This window comes from Piliocolobus tephrosceles, chromosome 11, assembly GCF_002776525.5.
Source record: "Piliocolobus tephrosceles isolate RC106 chromosome 11, ASM277652v3, whole genome shotgun sequence".
NCBI lineage: Eukaryota > Metazoa > Chordata > Mammalia > Primates > Cercopithecidae > Piliocolobus > Piliocolobus tephrosceles.
The window spans coordinates 57,340,334-57,358,741 of NC_045444.1; the positions used below are offsets into that span (position 1 = coordinate 57,340,334).

General features: G+C 42.5%; 2 protein-coding genes across 4 annotated transcripts in view; one reads left to right on the plus strand and one right to left on the minus strand.

The window, feature by feature from the left end:
* The window catches only part of METTL8 (methyltransferase like 8), a 115,529-nt gene extending 98,929 nt beyond the window's left edge, over positions 1–16,600 (minus strand). Inside the window, exon 1 of the mRNA XM_023185942.3 lies at positions 16,366–16,600. The gene's annotated coding sequence lies outside the window, so the exon portion shown is untranslated. The remainder of the gene's footprint in view (positions 1–16,365) is intronic.
* A 59-nt stretch (positions 16,601–16,659) lies between these two features.
* The window catches only part of DCAF17 (DDB1 and CUL4 associated factor 17), a 56,582-nt gene continuing 54,833 nt past the window's right edge, over positions 16,660–18,408 (plus strand). For 2 of the 3 annotated variants that reach the window (XM_023185937.1, XM_023185938.1), the window contains exons 1-2: positions 16,727–17,177; positions 17,587–17,690. In XM_023185937.1, coding sequence (XP_023041705.1) covers positions 17,052–17,177; positions 17,587–17,690 — 230 coding nt within the window. In that variant the 5' untranslated portion in view covers positions 16,727–17,051. Of the gene's footprint in view, positions 17,178–17,586; positions 17,691–18,408 lie in introns of all 3 variants that reach the window. The other variant, XM_023185939.1, reaches the window with a different exon arrangement.

The following is an 18,408-nucleotide window of genomic DNA, read 5'->3' on the forward strand; positions in this document are numbered from 1 at the left end:
GTTTCTCTCCACTGTTAAGGTATATGCCCCTTTTACATAGTGTACTCTTTGGAAGGAAATCACTATGCAGAGCCCAAATTTAAGAAATGGGCAGTTAAGCTCTGCCTCCTTAAGGACAGACTATCTACACAAAATGCTTGGAATTCTTTTGCATGGATGATTTGTCTCTTCTCTCCCATTCATTTATTTATTCAATCCTTTATTTATATCAGTACAGACCAGGGATATTTATGTTACACTTCAGGTTATAACTAAATACTAACTTAGTTATTTTGCTGCTCAAATTGTTTTGAGCTTTGGCCATTAAGAGCTCTTTCAGGCCAGGCATGGTGGCTTATGCCTATAATCCCAGCACTTTGGGAGGCTGAAGCTGGAGGATCACCTAAGCTCAGGAGTTCAAGACCAGCCTGGGCAACATGGCGAAACCCCATCTCTACCCAATATACAAAAAATTAGCCAGGCATAGTAGCATGTGCCTGTGGCCCCAGCTACTTGGGAGGCTGAGGTGGGAAGACTGCTTGGCTTGACCCCTGGAGGCGGAGGCTGCAGTGAGCTGAGATCATGCCAAAAAAAAAAGGAAAATCCTCTTTCAGTTGGCTCCTATATTCCTTTTGACATAATTCCATCACTGTGTTTTTGTTTTTAGCACTTCCTTACTTTCTGGCACTCATTTTGTATATTCCTTGATCTAGTCCTAGAAATAGCCATTTCTTCAAAGAATCTTTGTCCCTTTTATTAGAGAATGGTCTGGGTACCAGGTGTGTTCCTTGCTACTAGGTTGTCCTTGCTTCTCAGTCCTCTCAAGGGACAAAGCAAGGAAATATAGGTGTGCATAATAAACCAAGTATATACACATATCTATATATATAATGTGTTTCTATATGCATCCATCTGTATCTATATTAGAGTTTATACTAGTATCTCTAACTGTAATCCATTACCACACAGATCACTCCAACCTTCCCTTCTTGCTTGTCTATAGCCTTCTACTCTAACAGTAAGAAACCTGGTTTAATCACCATCCAGTTATTCATTGTTCAATTCCAGTACACTTGTATAGTGGTTTCAGAATTATTACCCCATATCACCACAGGAAACTTTATCAAATGCAGTACAGTGCTTATGTACAGTTCCCATTGCCTTTAGTCTTACAGTCTCATTTCCAAAGTTACTCAGGTCAACACCTTTTCTCTGGCCCCTTTCAGTGAGGTTATTGCATACATTTGTAATACAGTTAGATTTTTTTTGTCACTCTGCATTCCATCCTGGAATCCTCACACTCCTGATATTATTTAAAAATTTTTGAATATATTAAATTCCACTCTACGCTTTAGAGCTCTACGGGTTTTAACACAAGCATGGTGTCATGTACCTACCATTATAGTCTCAGACAAAATAGTTCCACCACCCTAAAAAAATCCCATGTGACTGATTTAAACCTCTCCTTTCCTCAAACTCTGTTTCTGTTACATTTCTAAACAGAGAATGTACTGTATATCATTGCTTCTCATCCTTTCCCCTTACAACATGTTCACATTTATAAATATGTGATCTCACTTCAATCCTGAGTGTTTCCACCAAGCAGATAATTGAGTAAAACTTAGAGAAAGAAAGTGTTGGCCCGGTGCTGTGGCTCACACCTGTAATCCCAGCACTTTGGGAGGCCAAGGTGGGCAGATCACTTGAACTCAGGAGTTCAAGACCAGCCTGGCAACGTGGTGAAACCCTGTCTCTACAAAAAATACAAGAATTTTATTTAAAAACAGCAAAAGAAAGCGGCTTGGTCAAGATCTCAGGAAGTGATGGTGCTGGCACTAGAACTTGTAGCTTTTGACTCCTGGTATGATGCTCTTCCCGCTAGACTATTCTTTTATCTTTTCAGTAGAGAGTGGCGTGGTTATGCAGAGAGACAAGAAGAAGAAAAAGAAGAGGAGGCAGACAAGGTGGTAAGTGATTATTTAAAGCATATCTTATATTAACAGAAGCTTTTAAACTGAAAGTATAATAAAGTGGAATTTTAGTTCCGCAAATTAGGTGAATTTGACACTCCAAAATCCTTTCTGCTATCAACCACCCCTAAATGGGTGGATTAATATGTTTTAAAAAGAAATCCTGTTAAACATACCCCTGAGCCAGCAAGAAAGAGAAATCCTCAGAGACCAAAAGCTAGCAAAAAAGTCCAGAGCTGAATGAGCACTGAAGTTAGCAGCCACCCAAAGCCTACGACGTATAAAAAACAAAATATGTCACAAAAATTGATCTAAATAAACCCAAGTTTGGTTTAACAATAGAAAGTATATCAACGTAATCTGCCACATTACCAGATTAAAATAAAAGATCGTATAATGACCTCAGCAGATACAGAAAAGGCATCTGATAAAATTCAACATTCACTCATGATTAAAAATCAAAACTTTTAGTGACTGTGAAATGGAAGACAATTTCATTAACTTGATAAAGGGTAGCTGCCAAAAACTTACAATGTCATCCTTAATGGTGAAATATTAGAAGTATTCCCTTTATAAACATGAATAAGACAAGGATGTCCATTATCAATGGTTCTATTCAACACTGCAATGGAGGTCCTGGCCAGGACAGTAAGAAAGGAAAGAGAAATAAAAAGTAAAAGGTAGTAGAGGAGGAAGTAACAAACTGTCACAATTTCCTAAGGATATGATTATCTACACAGAAAAAATCCCCTAAACCCTACAAATGACAATTATTACTATTAAATGGAAAGTTTGGCAAGATTGCCAAATAAAAGATCAATATACAAATAGACAATTATATTTTCATATACTAGCAAACATATAGTTAGAAAACCTAATTTTAAAATATACTATTTAGCAGGGCACAGTGGTACCACTTGTAGTCCCAGCTACTCAGGAGGCCAAGGCAGGAGGATCACTTGAGCCTAGGAGTTTGAGATGGTAATGCGTGATGATCACACCTGTGAATAGCCACTGCACTCCAGCCTGGGCAGCACAGTGAGACCCTACTTCTAAAAAAAATACATATACACATATGTATACACACACACAAACACACATTTATAACAATGATGAAAATATAATATACTTAGGAAGTTGTAAAATATACAAGTCCTTTAAAGAAAAAATTATAAAACTTCACTGAGCCACTCATGAAGATCTAACTAAATAAATGGAGAGTTACATAGTCACTCTTGAATACAATGGGTTTAAACTTCATGGGTCCACTTATATGAGGATTTTTTTTAACCAAACTCAGATTGAAAATACAGTATTTGGGGGATGTGAAATCTGCATATAAGGAGAGCCAACTTTTCATATACTTGGGTTCCACAGGGTCAATTGAAAGACTTGATGTGTGGATTTTGCTATATGCTGGCATCCTGGAACCAAACTCCCTAGTAATCTGAGGAAAGACTCTATAGTCTTCATAGATAGGATTATTTGATATGGTAAAGACGTCAGTTCTCTTCAAACTGATATACAGATTTAAAGCCATCCCAATCAAAATTTCAATAAGGTTTTGGGGAAGCCCAAGCTGATTTTAAAAGGTATATGAAAGTGCCAATGGCAAAAAAGAAATAAGATACTCCTAAAGAAGAGGAGTAAGTTGGAACACTTCCCCTACCAGCTCTCAAGCCTTATGATAAAACTGCAGTGAATAAGTGGTGACTTATCACCACCGGGGACAGAAAAATAGGATAATGGAACAGAAAACAGAGCATAGAAATAGACTTGACCAGATAGGTAACTTATTTACAACAGAACTAGCACCGCAGATCTGTGAAGAAATGAAGGGACTATTCAATAAGTGGGTCTGGAACAAGTGATTATTCATATTCAAAAAATAATAACAATGAAAGGATCTCTAATTTATACCATATTCTCGAATCAATTTCATTACTGATTGAAGACTTAAGTGGGAAAGTTAAAACTTTAAAACCTAGAAAAAGAATACGAGGGCTGGGCGCGGTGGCTCACACCTGTAATCCCAGCACTTTGGGAGGCCGAGGCTGGCGGATCACGAGGTCAGGAGATCGAGACCATCCTGGCTAACACGGTGAAACCCCGTCTCTACTAAAAATACAAAAAATTAGCCGGGCATGGTGGTGCGTGCCTGTAGTCCCAGCTACTCGGAGGCTGAGGCAGGAGAATGGCGTGAACCCAGGAGGCGGAGCTTGCAGTGAGCAGAGATGATGCCACTGCACTCCAGCCTGGGCGACAAAGCAAGACTCCGTCTCAAAAAAAAAAAAAAAAAAAAAGAATAAGAGGATATCTTTATGACCTCAAGTTAAGCAATTCTTAAACAAGAGTAAAATTATAACCATAAAAGGAAATACTAATTACTTTTACCACATTTAATGTGACCTTTTTTGATATAGTATCAAATAAGCCACAAATTGGGAGAAGATATTTGTAACACATATTATGATGAAGGATTGGTATGGAGAAACATGCAGAAACATTCGAAACTTTTTTTTTTTTTTTTTTTTTGAGACAGAGTCTTGCTCTGTTGCCCAGGCTGGAGTGCAGTGACACGATCTCAGCTCACTGCAACCTCTGCCTCCTGGGTTCACACCATTCTCCTGCCTCAGCCTCCCGAGTAGCTGGGACTACAGGTGCCTGCCACCACGCCCAGCTAATTTTTTGTATTTTTAGTAGAGATGGGGTTTCACTGTGTTAGCCAGGATGGTCTCGATCTCCTGGCCTCGTGGTCCACCCATCTTGGCCTCCCAAAGTGCTGGGATTACAGGTGTGAGCCACTGCACCTGGCCAACATGCAGAAACATTGTAAACATTAAGAAGAAAACGACACATAATCTAATAGAAAATGGGCAAAAGTCAAGATCAGGCTTTGCACAAGAATGAAAAAAGGAATGCCTAGTAACATTAAAAAAGATGCTCAACTGTATTTATAATATAGAAAATGCATGAAAAATCATAACATGATAGAGTCTTATATTCACCACATTGCCAAAAACTTACGTCTGACAATACAAATGCAGGCAAGGATGTAAAGTAACGAGAAGTCAGCTAATAGGATAGAAATTACTATAATGACATATAGAGTCAACATGGTATCACCTAATAATGCTGAAGGTGCATGATATGGTTTGGCTGTGTCCTCAACCAAATCTCATCTTGAATTGTGGTTCCATAATCTCCACATGTCATGGGAGGGACCCAGTGGGAGGTAACTGAATTATGGGGGGCGGTTATACTCATGCTGATCTCATGATAGTGAGTTCTCATGAGATCTGAGGGTTTATAAGGGACTTCTCCCCTGCTTCGCTCTGCATGTCTCCTTGCTGTTGCCATGTGAAGAAGGACATGTTTGCTTCCCCTTCTGATTATAAGTTTCTTGAAGCCTCTTGAGTCATGTGGAACTGTGAGACAATTAAACCTCTTCCCTTTATAAATTACCCAGTCTCAGGTATGAGAACTGTAGCATGAGAACTGTAGTATGAGAACAGTAGCATGAGAACAGACTAATATAGTGAATTGGTACCAGGAATGGGGTGCTGCTATAAAGATACCCAAAAATGTGGAAGTAACATTAGAATTGGGTAACAGGCAGGGCGCAGTGGCTCAAGCCTGTAATCCCAGCACTTTGGGAGGCCGAGATGGGCGGATCACTAGGTCAGGAGATCGAGACCATCCTGGCTAACACGGTGAAACCCCATCTCTACTAAAAATACAAAAAACTAGCCAGGCGCGGTGGCAGGCGCCTGTAGTCCCAGCTACACGGGAGGCTGAGGCAGGAGAATGGCATGAACCTGGGAGGCGGAGCTTGCAGTGAGCTGAGATCCGGCTGCTGCACTCCAGCCTGGGCGATAGAGCGAGACTCTGTCTCGGAAAAAAAAAAAAAAAAAAAGAATTGGGTAACAGGCAGAGAGTGGAACTGTTTGGAGGGCTCAAAAGACAGGAAAAATGTGAGAAAGTTTGGAACTTCCTAGAGACTTATAGGGCTCAGAAGACAGGAAGATGTGGGAAAGTTTGGAACTTCCTACAGACCTGCTGAATGGCTTTGACCAAAATATTGATAGTGATATGGACAATAAAGTCCTACCTGAGGTCATCTCAGATGGAAATGAGGAACTTGTTGGGAACTGGACTAAAAGTCATTCTTGCTATGCAAAGATACTGGAGGCATTTTTTCCCCCACCCTAGAGATCTGTGGAACTTTGAACTTGAAAGAGATGATTTAGGGTATCTATAGAAAGAAATTTCTAAGCAGCAAAGTGCTCAAGAGGAAGCAGAGCATAAAAGTTTGAAAAATGTACAGCCTGATAATGCAGTAGAATGAAAAACCCATATTCTGGGGAGAAATTCAAGCCAGCTACAGAAATTTACATAAGTAACAAAGAGCCAAATGCTAATCACCAAGACAATGGGGAAAATGTCTCCAGGGCATGTCAGAGAACTTTGAGGCAGCCCCTCCCATCACAGGCCCAGAGGTCTAGCAGGGAAAAATGGTTTCCAGGGCTGGGTGCAGGGACCCCCTACTGTGTGCAGCCTCAGGAGTTGGTGCCCTGCACCCCAGCTGCTCCAGCTGTGGCTAAAAGGGCCCAAGGTACAGCTCAGGCCATGGCTTCAGAGGGGGCAAGCCCCAAGCCTTGGCAGCTTCCACATGGTATTGAGCCTGTGGGTACACAGAAGTCAAGAATTGAGTTTGGGGAACCTCTGCCTAGATTTCAGAAGATGTATAGAAATGTCTGGATGTCCAAGCAGAAATTTGCTGCATGGGTGGAGCCCTCATGGAGAACTTCTGCTATGGCAGTGTGGAAGGGAAATGTGGGATTGGAGCCCCCACACAGAGTCCCTACTGGGGCACTGCCTAGTGGAAATGTGAGAAGAGGGCCCCCGTCCTCCAGACCCCAGAATGGTAGATCCAACAGCTTGCGCCGTGTGCCTGGAAAAGCCTCAGACACTTAACACCAGCCCATGAAAGCAGCCAGGACAGAGGCTGTGCCCTGCAAAGCCACAGGTGTGGAGCTGCCCAAGGCCATAGGAGCCCAGCTCTTGTATCAGCATGCCCTGGATATGAGACATGGAGTCAAAGGAGATCATTTTGGAACTTTAAGGTTTAATGACTGCTCTATTGGATTTCAGACTTGCATAAGGCTTGTAGCCCCTTTGTTTTGGCCAATTTCTCCCATTTGGATTAGGTGTATTTACCCAATGCCTGTACCCCCATTGTATCTAGGAAATAAATAGCTTGCTTTTGATTTTATAGGCTCATAGGCAGAAGGGACCTGCCTTGTCTCAGATGAGACGTTGGACTTAGATTTTTGAGTAAATGCTGGAATAAGACTTTGGGGGACAGTTCGAAGGACATGATTGTGTTTTGAAATGTGAGGACATGAGCTCTGGGAGGGGCCAGGGCAGAATATGGTTTGGCTGTGTCCCCACCCAAATCTCATCTTGAATTGTAGTTCCCATAATCTCCACATGTTGTGGGAGGGACCCAGTGGGAGGTAACTGAATCATGGGGGTGGTTACCCTCATGCTGTTCTCATGATAGTGAGTGCGCTCTCACGAGATCTGAAGGTTTTATAAAAGGCTTTTCCTCCACTTTGCTCTGCACTTCTCCTTGCTGCTTCTGGACATGTTTGTTTCTCCTTCTGCCATGACTGTAAATTTCCTGAGGCCTCCCCAGCCATGAGGAATTGTGAGTCAATTAAACCTGTTCCCTTTATAAATTACCCAGTCTCAGGTATGTCTTTATTAGCAGTGTGAGAATGGACTAATACAATGTACATACCACATAATTCAGTAATTAAGTACCTAGGTATATACTCTGGAGCAACTCTTTGTGGCAGCAGAATTATAACACAGTCCCCAAGATACTCACCCCCTCATCCTCTGCATAGTCCACCAGTGTGGATGGGACCTGTGAAAATGATGGACAGTCATCTCCTTCATAGGTTACTTTTATGTAAGACCTCATCTTAGCAGAGGAGGCCAGAGAGACATTCTCCTATTTGCCTTGAAGAAGCAGACTGCCAGGTTGTGAAAAGGGCCATGTGGCAGGGAATAGTTATACATTAGTTATACATTAGTCTCAGAGCTGAGGGCTTCAGTCCTATAGCTGCTAGAAATGGAATTGTGTCAATATCCAGTGAGGGTAGAACAGGACTGTGAGTCGCAGATGAGACCACAGCCCAGGCTGACACCATAATTTCAGCCTGGTGAGATCCTGAGCAGAAAATTAGGCTATGCTGTTTCAGGACTTCTACAGGACTTTGAGGTAATGAATGGGTGTTAATTTAAGTTACTAAAACTGTGGTAATTTGTTACACAGTAAAAGAAAACTAATGCATTCTTTAACATGTGTGCCAGGAGACAGGGATAAGAATGTCTGTAACAGCACTTTTCTAGAAATAAAAAACCTGAAAGAGGCCAGGTGCGGTGCCTCACGTCTATAATCCCAGCACTTTGGGAGGCCGTGGCAGGCGGATCATGAGGTCAGGTGTTCGAGACCAGCATAGCCAACATAGTGAAACCTCGTGTCTCCTAAAAATACAAAAATTAGCCAGGCATGGTGGCAGGCACCAGTAATCCCAGCAACTCGGGACGCTGAGGCAGGAGAATTGCTTGAACCCAGAAGGCAGAGGTTGCAGTGAGCTGAGATTGCACCACTGTACTCCAGCCTGGGCAACAGAGTGAGACTCTGTTTCAAAAAACACAGAAACAAAAACAAAAAACCTGAAAGAAACAAAAAGCCTAGCTAGTAGAAAGGGGATAAATTAATTATAACAAATTCATACAAGGAAATACAATACAGTAGTAAAAATGAATGAACATCGTAAAATGTAATGTTGAGAAAAATACAGACAAGCTATAGAAGAGCACACATTTGAATGATATTCAAAAACATTTAAAACAATTTTTTATTTATCTAAAGAAGAAAGAGGGATCTGGGAACCAGCAGGGCACATAAGAGATGTCAAAGTTTTAGGTAATATTCTGTTTCTTTTTAAGTTGATGATAAGTATATGGGTGTTCATTTTATAACTGTTATTTGTATATTATGCTATGTTATCTGTAACATAGCATAAAAGGATTGATATTCTTTTGAATAAATATTGTTTAAAATAAGAGGGTGAATCTGCAAGCTGTACTATCAGTCCTTTAAACCTAAATCTTTCTGAAAACTTCATATATGCATTAATATACTGTGTGTTCAGACACACATCATTAAAATATAGAGAGGAAAGAAAACATAAGAACCAAACTTGTGGTCAAAAGGTTCAATAACTTCAAAATAAATTTCCAAAAGTGACTTGCACCTGGACTACTACAATCACCCACTAAGTGGTCTCTTATATTTTACTCTTGTTCTTGATGCTGCAGCCAAGTATCTGTTTAAAAAGAATGTCATATCACTCTAATGGTTTTTCATCACAGTTCCACATGGTCTGACCCCTACCTACTTTTGGGATCCGATTTTATTCCCCTTTCCCACATGCCCTAGCCACATAACAAATCCTAACATTCCTTAGCACTAATGTATAATGCTGATGTGCACCTTTAATAAAATCCAGGCATTGTTTCTTTGGCATCACATCATGTTTCCAATTTGTTCTGAGGAGTTTGGGAATATTTATTGTGTTTCTGCTTTATTAGGATTTCACTTGATTCTTTTCTTTTCCTCATCCTTAATATCCACTATATCAGAAGTCCCGTCAACTCTACTTCCAAAATTTATCTTGAATCTTGTTTACTTCTTTCCATCTCTCCTGTTATCACTCTAGTCCAAAACACTATAATCTCTTACCTGGATGAACGCAATAGCCACCTGTCCCCTTCTAACTATTCTTGCCCTCCACAATATTTCTTCCACTCTATAGCCATAATGACCTTTTTGTAACACAAAATAGATCATGTCACTCCCCTCTTCAAAGCCTCCTATCATAACAGAATAAAATCCAAAATTCCTTACCATGGCCTACAAAGCTTGACATGTCTTGGTCCCATTCGACTGCTCCAAGTTTACCTCCCTCCTGCACACTAAAGAGTCACAATGGCCTTCTGAGAGCTTTTGACTTCTTATTATAAGCCTTAGGGATCCTGAACTCAAGCATCCCTTTGCCTGAACTACTACTCTGGACTGTTGTAGATCAGCTCCTCCTCATCATTCAGGGCTCAGCTTACAAGAATTCTCTTTAGAGAGGCCTTCCCTGACCACTCTGGCTAAAGCAGGGTATTCAACCACCCTCCAGCACATCACCCTGTTTTATTTTCTTCACAGCACTTATCACTACCTGAAAATCTTATTTTTTCCATCTATTTATTTATTGTCTATCTCCTCCCACATGTAGGGACCTTGTCTATCCTGTTTACAACTATATGCTAAGCCAAAATTTTTTCCCTGCACATTATGGATGAAAAACAAAAACATGTTGAATAAATAACTTCCTATAGCTTGGTTAAAATTTGTCTCTGAATAAATGTTCAAGTTTAATAACCTGAGTATTTTATACATTTATTCAGTTATACTATGCTTCTTTAAACAAAGTATATGAACAAAAGGCATTTTATTAACTTTTGAATTAATATTTCTTCTTTCTTGTCTTTAAAATATCATGGCTAGGATGGTTAAGTATTCTGTAAACATAACACAGACAAAGAATAGAAAAAAAAAAAGAAGAACCAATATTTGTTCTATGCCCAAAACTAAGAGAAGTCATTTTCCAGTCATAAAACTGTATCTATTTATGCCATTTTACCTTCAACACATGGAAAATATCTACTTTATAGGTAGAAGTCTTAAGGATTTAAGTTTTTTTGAAAGTTATTTAATAATATTGTGACTTCCTACTGATTTAAAGAATAAGTGGAGACTATATCTGCATCTAAGCTAAAAGTAGCTGCTATTGCCAGGTATTGTGGTATATGCCTATAATCCCACTATACATCCCAGCTACTCGGAAGGCTGAGGCGGGATGATTGCTTAAGCCCAGGAGTTCAGGACCAGTCTTTGAGATTTATTCCCAAGAAAATAAAATAAAGTAAAAAAAAAAAAAAAAAAAAAAGTACTTAGCTGCTGATAATAGATGCTATACAAACATATTGTTTTTTATAGTCCATTCATTCATTCAACATACATATGCATTAACCACATTTTAGGTAGTGTAAAGCAGGGAGAATTATATTACTACTCAGTTTCTGCCCAGGTTAGTTGGGAAGACAGACAAATGACAATTCTAATATAGTGCCACAACAGTGTAGACAGTAACATGGAAGCACAGAAAAGGCTAGTAAGTAAGCTGGAGGAGTTAGGGGAAGGGTCTCAGTGGAGCTCGGATACCTGGGATGAGTCTTGAGATAAACTGATAAGAGGAGAGGAAAGGAAGCTTCAGATAAAAAAAAAATCTCAAATATAAAGGCACATTGGCTTGAGAAAGTCGGCAAACATGTCAGAACCACAAAAGCAAACATGAGGGATGGCCAAAGAGATGAAGCTGAAAATGTGGGCAAGATAATGAAAATGTGGGAAGATAATGAACTGCCCGCTACTCTACCCAAAGAGATTCAGATTTTGTACTATAAGGTATACTTTATGTGAACCCCTAGGGATTTTGTACACATATCTTCAAGGCTATGAGATTTCTGTAGGAGAAACCTTTCATTTTCAATTTGATAAAAATCTTTTAAAAAAAGAACATAAACAAAAGGACACTGGATCATCTGAATGAGCACTTTTTAATTGAGTGCTGTCACAAGATTTGAATTCACACATGTGTGTTTAGGAGTGTATTGCTAAACAAGTGATGCTGTTTATCACTGGTGCATGTTAATGAGAATGAAATGGAGACTACTATATGTAAATGATGTTGTTTGTCAAGTGAAGGACAAATGAAGCCATGACATATTGAACAAAGGAAGGTTTTGTGGTGATTTAAATAAAGAAAACAGGTGAAGACATCAAGTAATCTCTCAACACAAGGGTAATATGGACAGACCTTTCTTTAAGGAAGGTACTCCACAGAGGACATTCATGATTAGAGCTTTTTAGGATCAACTAAAGTCTCATTGCTCACAATCATTTGAATTTACTGGTTTTATAGCTTTGTTTCATTTAACTTGTAGATGTTTGGGTGTTATTGGTGTATAAAAGATACAATACACACACACAAATTAAAAAGACAAAAAAAAAGAAAGAGACAACATGAAGAGTTTATACCTGGTTTTATCTTTGCATATATGTGACATACTAAAAAGGTTTTAAGTTAACAGTGGAAGATTCTGGGTATCTTATTTGGGTGCAAGAAATACTGCTCGGCTGGGTGTGGTGGCTCATGCCTGTAATCCCAGTACTTTGGGAGGCAGAGGTGGGCGGATCACCTGAGGTCAGGAGTTTGAGACCAGGCTGACCAATATGATGAAACCCCATCTCTACTAAAAATACAAAAATCAGCCAGGTGTGGTGGCATGCGCCTGTAATCCCAGCTACTCAGGAGGCTGATACAGGAGAATCACTTGAACCCGGGAAGCAGAGGTTGCAGTGAGCCAAGATCATGCCACTGCACTCCAGTCTGGGCAACAAGAGCAAAAAACTCCATCTCAAAAAAAAAAAGAGAAAGAAATTCTGCTATGGGCCAGGAGTGGTAGCTTACACCTGTAATCCCAGCACTTTGGGAAGCCAAGGTGGGGGGATCATCTGAGGTCAGGAGTTCATGACCAGCCCGGCCAACATGGCAAAACCTCGTCTTTACTAAAAATATTAAAATTAGCCGAGTGTGGTGGTGCACGCCTATGATCCCAGCGACTGAGAAGGCTGAGGCAGGCGAATCACTTGAACCTGGGAGGTGGAGGCTGCAGTGAGCTGAGATCGCCTCACTGCACTCCAGCCTGGGCGACAGAGCAAGACTCCATCTCAAAAACAAAAAACAAAAATAGCAACAAAAAAGGGCCTATCTAGGGACTAGGGGAGGGATAGCATTAGGAGAAATACCTAATGTAGGTGACAGGTTGATGGGTGCAGCAAATCACCACGGCACGTGTATACCTATGTAACAAAACTGCACGTTCTACACATGTACCCCAGAACTTACAGTGTAACAAAAATAAATAAATATATAAGAAATTCTGCTATGGGTGTTCGCAGCCAATGAAACAATGCAACAGGCAAGTGACAGGTTGTGCTTTAGGAAAATCACTCTGGCACCTGTATGGAGGAGGGTTGGAATTAAAAGTACCCAAGTGATAGCAGCAGGAGGCAGACAAATCCTAGGCAGATGGGGGTGGGTCCCCAGTGAAACCTGACCTTTAAGCTGAAGACAGTTTAAAGCCTAGCTACATGTCCTGAATAAATCTAAGGACCAGATGGAGAACCTCTCTTCCCATTTGGCACACTTTCCTCTGATTGATACCCACCCTTCTCTCATTTGTTTTTTCATATTGTCGTGCCCACCTTTGAGTGGTGCCTTTGTTTTAGCCTCTTTTGCATACTCACAAATCAGTCACCTGGCACTTCCCTATTCTGAACCCATAAAAGCCCCAGACCCAGCCATGCTGGAAGAGACGCTACCCTACTTTGGGTGGGGGACCACCCTTGCGTCCCCCCTTGGCTGAGAATAAAAGGAGTTAACCAGCTTGCTTTAGGCAGACAGTAAAGGAAGGGTCCATGAAGAACCTACGACCTGCCCCAAAAGTGCTTACACCAGATGTTTAGTGCAGATAAGGGAACTTGCACAGAGGGGTTGCCTAAACATGCCCACAGTAGATTCCATTCCCTAACACATGTGCAGTAAGGGAAATAATCAATATGGAGTAGCTCAGACTAAGGGCCCATAAGCACACCGGAAGGATGAGGTGGAGCTTCCAGAAATTTGCATGTTAAGCCCAGATATTCAACTGTAAAGGGGGCAACCAGCAACCTGCTTTCAGGACCCCTTTCTTTACTGAGAGCTTTCCTTTCACTAAATAAATTCTACTCCACTCACTCTCTGGGGTTCACACATCTAATTCATCCTGGTTGTGAGACAAAAACTCAGACCTAGCTGAGCTGAGAGCAAAAATCCTGCATCAAGAGTTGTTCTGTTGCTCAATGAAACTCTTCTCTGTCCTCCTCACCCTCCAGTTGTTAGTGTAATCTCATTCTTGGACACGGGACAAGAGCTCAGGATGCCACCAAACATGGGTAGGAAGAAGACAGTAACACAGTAGCTCTCCGCCCCACCAGCAGCACCTGGTGGCCACCCCATGCAACAGGAAGCAGGGCAGGTGGCCAGGCCAGCCCCAGAGCTGTGGGCTGGAGTGGAGTAACAGGACTGATAGGGCTGTTAATACGCCCCTGTTCATCAGGCTGCAGATGGCAGGTCTAAAAGAGCTGTTAGCATGATGTAACACCCACCTCTGGGGCTTCTGACCCATTTGGTTACCACCATCTTCCCCTAGTCTGGACTCCAGAGTCCACTGTGGGAGTCACTTGTGACATGCCTGGTCCAGTCGCAAACGGTGCATGGAGCCAGCTCCTGTGTCGGCACTTGGAGCAACCAGCTGGACGCCACACAACTCTGCACTCGCCAGCTCAGACACCCTCTCCTGCCAGGGGTGAGCCCATAGTCAGGTGGCCACAGGATCCATGCCTGCATGCAAGCCAGGAGTGGCCCAGTTGTGCAGGGCACCTCCTGTGGCAATCCCAGCCCAAGAAAGGCCTGGGTAGGTCTCTGGCTGCGGAGGTCTCCGGTTGGCAAAGCAACGTCAAAAAAAAAAAAAAAAAAAAAAAATCCTGTGTCACAAGTAAGGCAGAAATTAGAAGGCTGCTTAATAATGTGATAAAAAATGGTGAAGCCCTAAATTACTTAGATGAAATGAAGATGAGATGGATAAGAGAATCTAAAGGACTTGGTTGTGGGTGAGGAACAGCAAGGCATCCAGGATGACTCTCCTTTGGTGATGACTTAGTGGTGAAATAAAGGCCACAGGAAAGAAGACAAACAAGTGGGGGCAAAGGGGAAGAAGAAATGAGAGAGTTGATGAATTCAATTCAGCAATGATTTCAATTTCATTTAAGCCAAAGAAAACCCAGTTATCTTTTCAGGGTTCCAGTTGTCTCAGTGACAGCTGCATTCATGAATTACCAAATTAACTATTGTAGCACTCTCTAAAAATATACAAAGCACTCTACCGTATGCTGTAAATAAGTCGTGAAAAATCAGCAAAAGCTCGAGGCCTGAAGGAAATTCAGCAGCGTTAAAAAGAGATATGACCAATTTTTACTAAACACTTAAACTGTGACCTAACACACTCACCCAGTACTGTAAGTACTCACCTAATGTTATCAACAGATTCTTGGAAACTGACTGTAAGCAAAACGACATATAACAAAACCATTTTACCATAGGCCAATTTATACAAACAAGAGTTAAGTTCCCATAACATATTTCTGGTCACAAAAACATCACCAAACTCCTAAATAAAAACCAAAACACTTCTAATATTAAACACTGAAATACATGGGAGCTATACATACATTTAAGGAAGATTAATAAAAACAAGTGAGATAGTTATTTACCCAATTATTTCAGTTCAGGGTCGAGGGTGGCTGAAGCCTATACCCTCAGCTCAGGGTGCAAGGTGGGAACGAACCACACGAGGACATTCCATCGCAGGGAGCACTTGCACACGAGGACATTCCATCGCAGGGAGCACTCACACCTACACTCAGACAGGACAGACAGACAAGGCCAATTCACCCAGCCTGCACTGAGATGTGGGAGGCAGTACCCTAGGGCACCTGGTGAAAACCCATGCAGACGTGGGGAGAAGGGGCAAGGTCCACAAAAACAGTAGCCCCAGTAGGAACTTATTATTTTTTTCTCCTCAAGTTATACAAAATGACACTGAACGAAAAAATGCCATAAGAGACCCTGCTGTACTGTACTTTTTGCTCTGCCAGTCAGCACCTATGAACAAGAGGTTAGCATGCCCACGTGGGAGATACAGCGGCACCACCCTTAAGGGACTTAGAGCAAGACAGTGGGACACATGTGGTACGTGCTTGCTGAAAGTTTAGTGTGCTGGGAACTTTGAACACACGGCAGGGCTAAAGTGTATCTTTTACTTAGAGACATCGACAAGGAATATCTTAGGCCGTCCAATAAGAATGTAAGCATTTCATATTTTATTCCCTATAAAGAAAAAAGAATGGAGGCGAGAGGAAAGAAAATGAAGCAATGATCGCAAAACCAGCCAGAGTCCCGGCAGGCCACCCAAGGACTGGCCTCCAGGAAAGAGTAACTCAGCACCAGTTTGGAGGGTGAAACTAAGAGTGAATGGGAAGCCATCATCTTCCTAATACGAAAGCACAGTTTACCGTCCCTCTCAGCCAACGTGCGGCTGAAGGGAAAGCCGCGGGGCGTACCTTTAGCACGGGACGCTGCTTTGGGGGGATCGCCCTCGACACAGCGCCCCTCCTGGCACCTGGCCAGAACCTCCCAGGGCGAAGGTCGGGGGCCGAGAGGCTTGCGGGTACCGGGGCAGTGAGGGACGGATCCCTAAGTGCAGGGCGCACACACGAAGCGGAGACCTGGAAGCGGGAGCATCGCGTCCAGCGAGCCACTGGCAGCGCAGTACGGCGCGCCTACTAGACAGCGCAGCCTCCGTGGGCCGGAGGAGGCGGGGCCGCGGCTGGCAGAGGCGGGGCCCGGCAAGCCCCCGCTTCCAGCCGCCTGACGGGAATTGTAGTTCCTGGGAGAAGCCAGGCTGCCTCACGAGGCACTGGGAACTACATTTCCCGGTGAGAGAGCGGCTCCGGCCGGTCGCGCCGTACCGGAGCGTCGCACTGTTAGCGGCCAGAGAGCCTGGGAGGGGCAGATCGAAAAGGGAGTACTTCTGCCCTGGTCTCCGTGCTCTGGCGGTGCAAGAGGCTCTGCTTTCCCTCGCCCCGCCGTCGGGTGCCCCCTGCCCGCCTCCTCGTGTCAGCTTTTCCTGGGCCCCGCCAGGAAAGTCTGGGCGTGGAAATTCGGAGGCAGCGGCGGCTGCCCAGCACGGGAGTGTGGGGCGCGCCCCTCAGCGGCCCAGCCTACAGAGGGTCCGGCCCGCGCCTCCATGGGCCCGACCCGGAAGCCCAACGTGTGCCGCCGGCTGAGTCGCCGGGCTCTGGGCTGCTTCTCGCGCGACGCAGGCGTGGTGCAGAGGACCAACCTGGGCATCCTGAGGGCGCTGGTGTGCCAGGTGACCGCCCGCCGGCCAGGGCGGGACGGAGGGCCGCGGGCGCCTGGAGGCCGAGCCTCCTGAGGGGATGCGGTTTTAACGCGCTTGGGCCCCCCTTTATAGGGTCACTTGTGATGGGGAGGAGGATACAAGCCCGGAATCTGGGAGATTAGTCAATAGGTGGTAATAGGGCCACCAGATGTTTTTAGTTTTACGTTTCTTATGTCTTACCTGGGAACAATTATTCTAATAGTTGGCCACCTCATTAAGCCAAAACATGAGGACAGAGTCGAGGAAGGATGCAAAATAATATTTTTAAATAACATAGGTGAAATTATATTGCTTTGAAAATTTAAAATCCAACTTAAAATTGGTGCACAGTGGAAGCCTAAGAGTTCTTTCCTAAACGGAAATTCTTTGTGTCTTTTAGGAAAGTACTAAATTTAAGAATGTTTGGACAACTCATTCCAGGTCACCTATAGCCTATGAGAGAGGAAGAATATATTTTGACAATTATCGGCGCTGTGTCAGCAGGTAACTTTTTATTGATAATTTTGCTGTAATTCACCTCACTGTTGATCTTAACTAATTCGTATAGAACCACATGCCTACATTAGTGCCTACTGAAATAAAATGAAAAAATGGGTCCAAAATAAGAGTAGGGAGTAAAAAATGCACGTGATTTTAAAATCTTGTTAAAGTTGCAGGTGTCATTTTTGTAAATACCAACTTAAAGCAAAACTATAGTGCAGGCAAAACCATAGATTGTTCAGAGTACTGTTTAGTATTTTATTCTACTTACACCACAGTCAAGAAATTCAATTGCCGACCAAATAATTAGATGCTGCTTTGGGGAATTGATGGATTGTGTTTTGGAAGTACTTGCCTTTTTTTTTTTTAAAGAGACATTTTTTCAAACAAAAGCCTAGTATTTAGAGATCCAAAATGTTTCACAGTCAACCTCATCCACAACTGTCCAACATGAGGGGGGAAGGAAAGCCACAATGTATCCCCATATGTTCATTACCCAGATTCAAAAACTATCAAGATTTGCCACATTTGCTTTATCTAACCCACTTTTCCTTTTGCATTACCTCTTTTAAAGCATATTCTAAACATACATCAGTTTGCATTTTTTAAAAAATGGGCATTTTCTTTTTAAAGGCTTTATTAGGATATAGTTCACATACCATATTTACCCATTTAAAGTGTACATTTCAATAATTTTTAGTACATTCACAGATGCATGTAA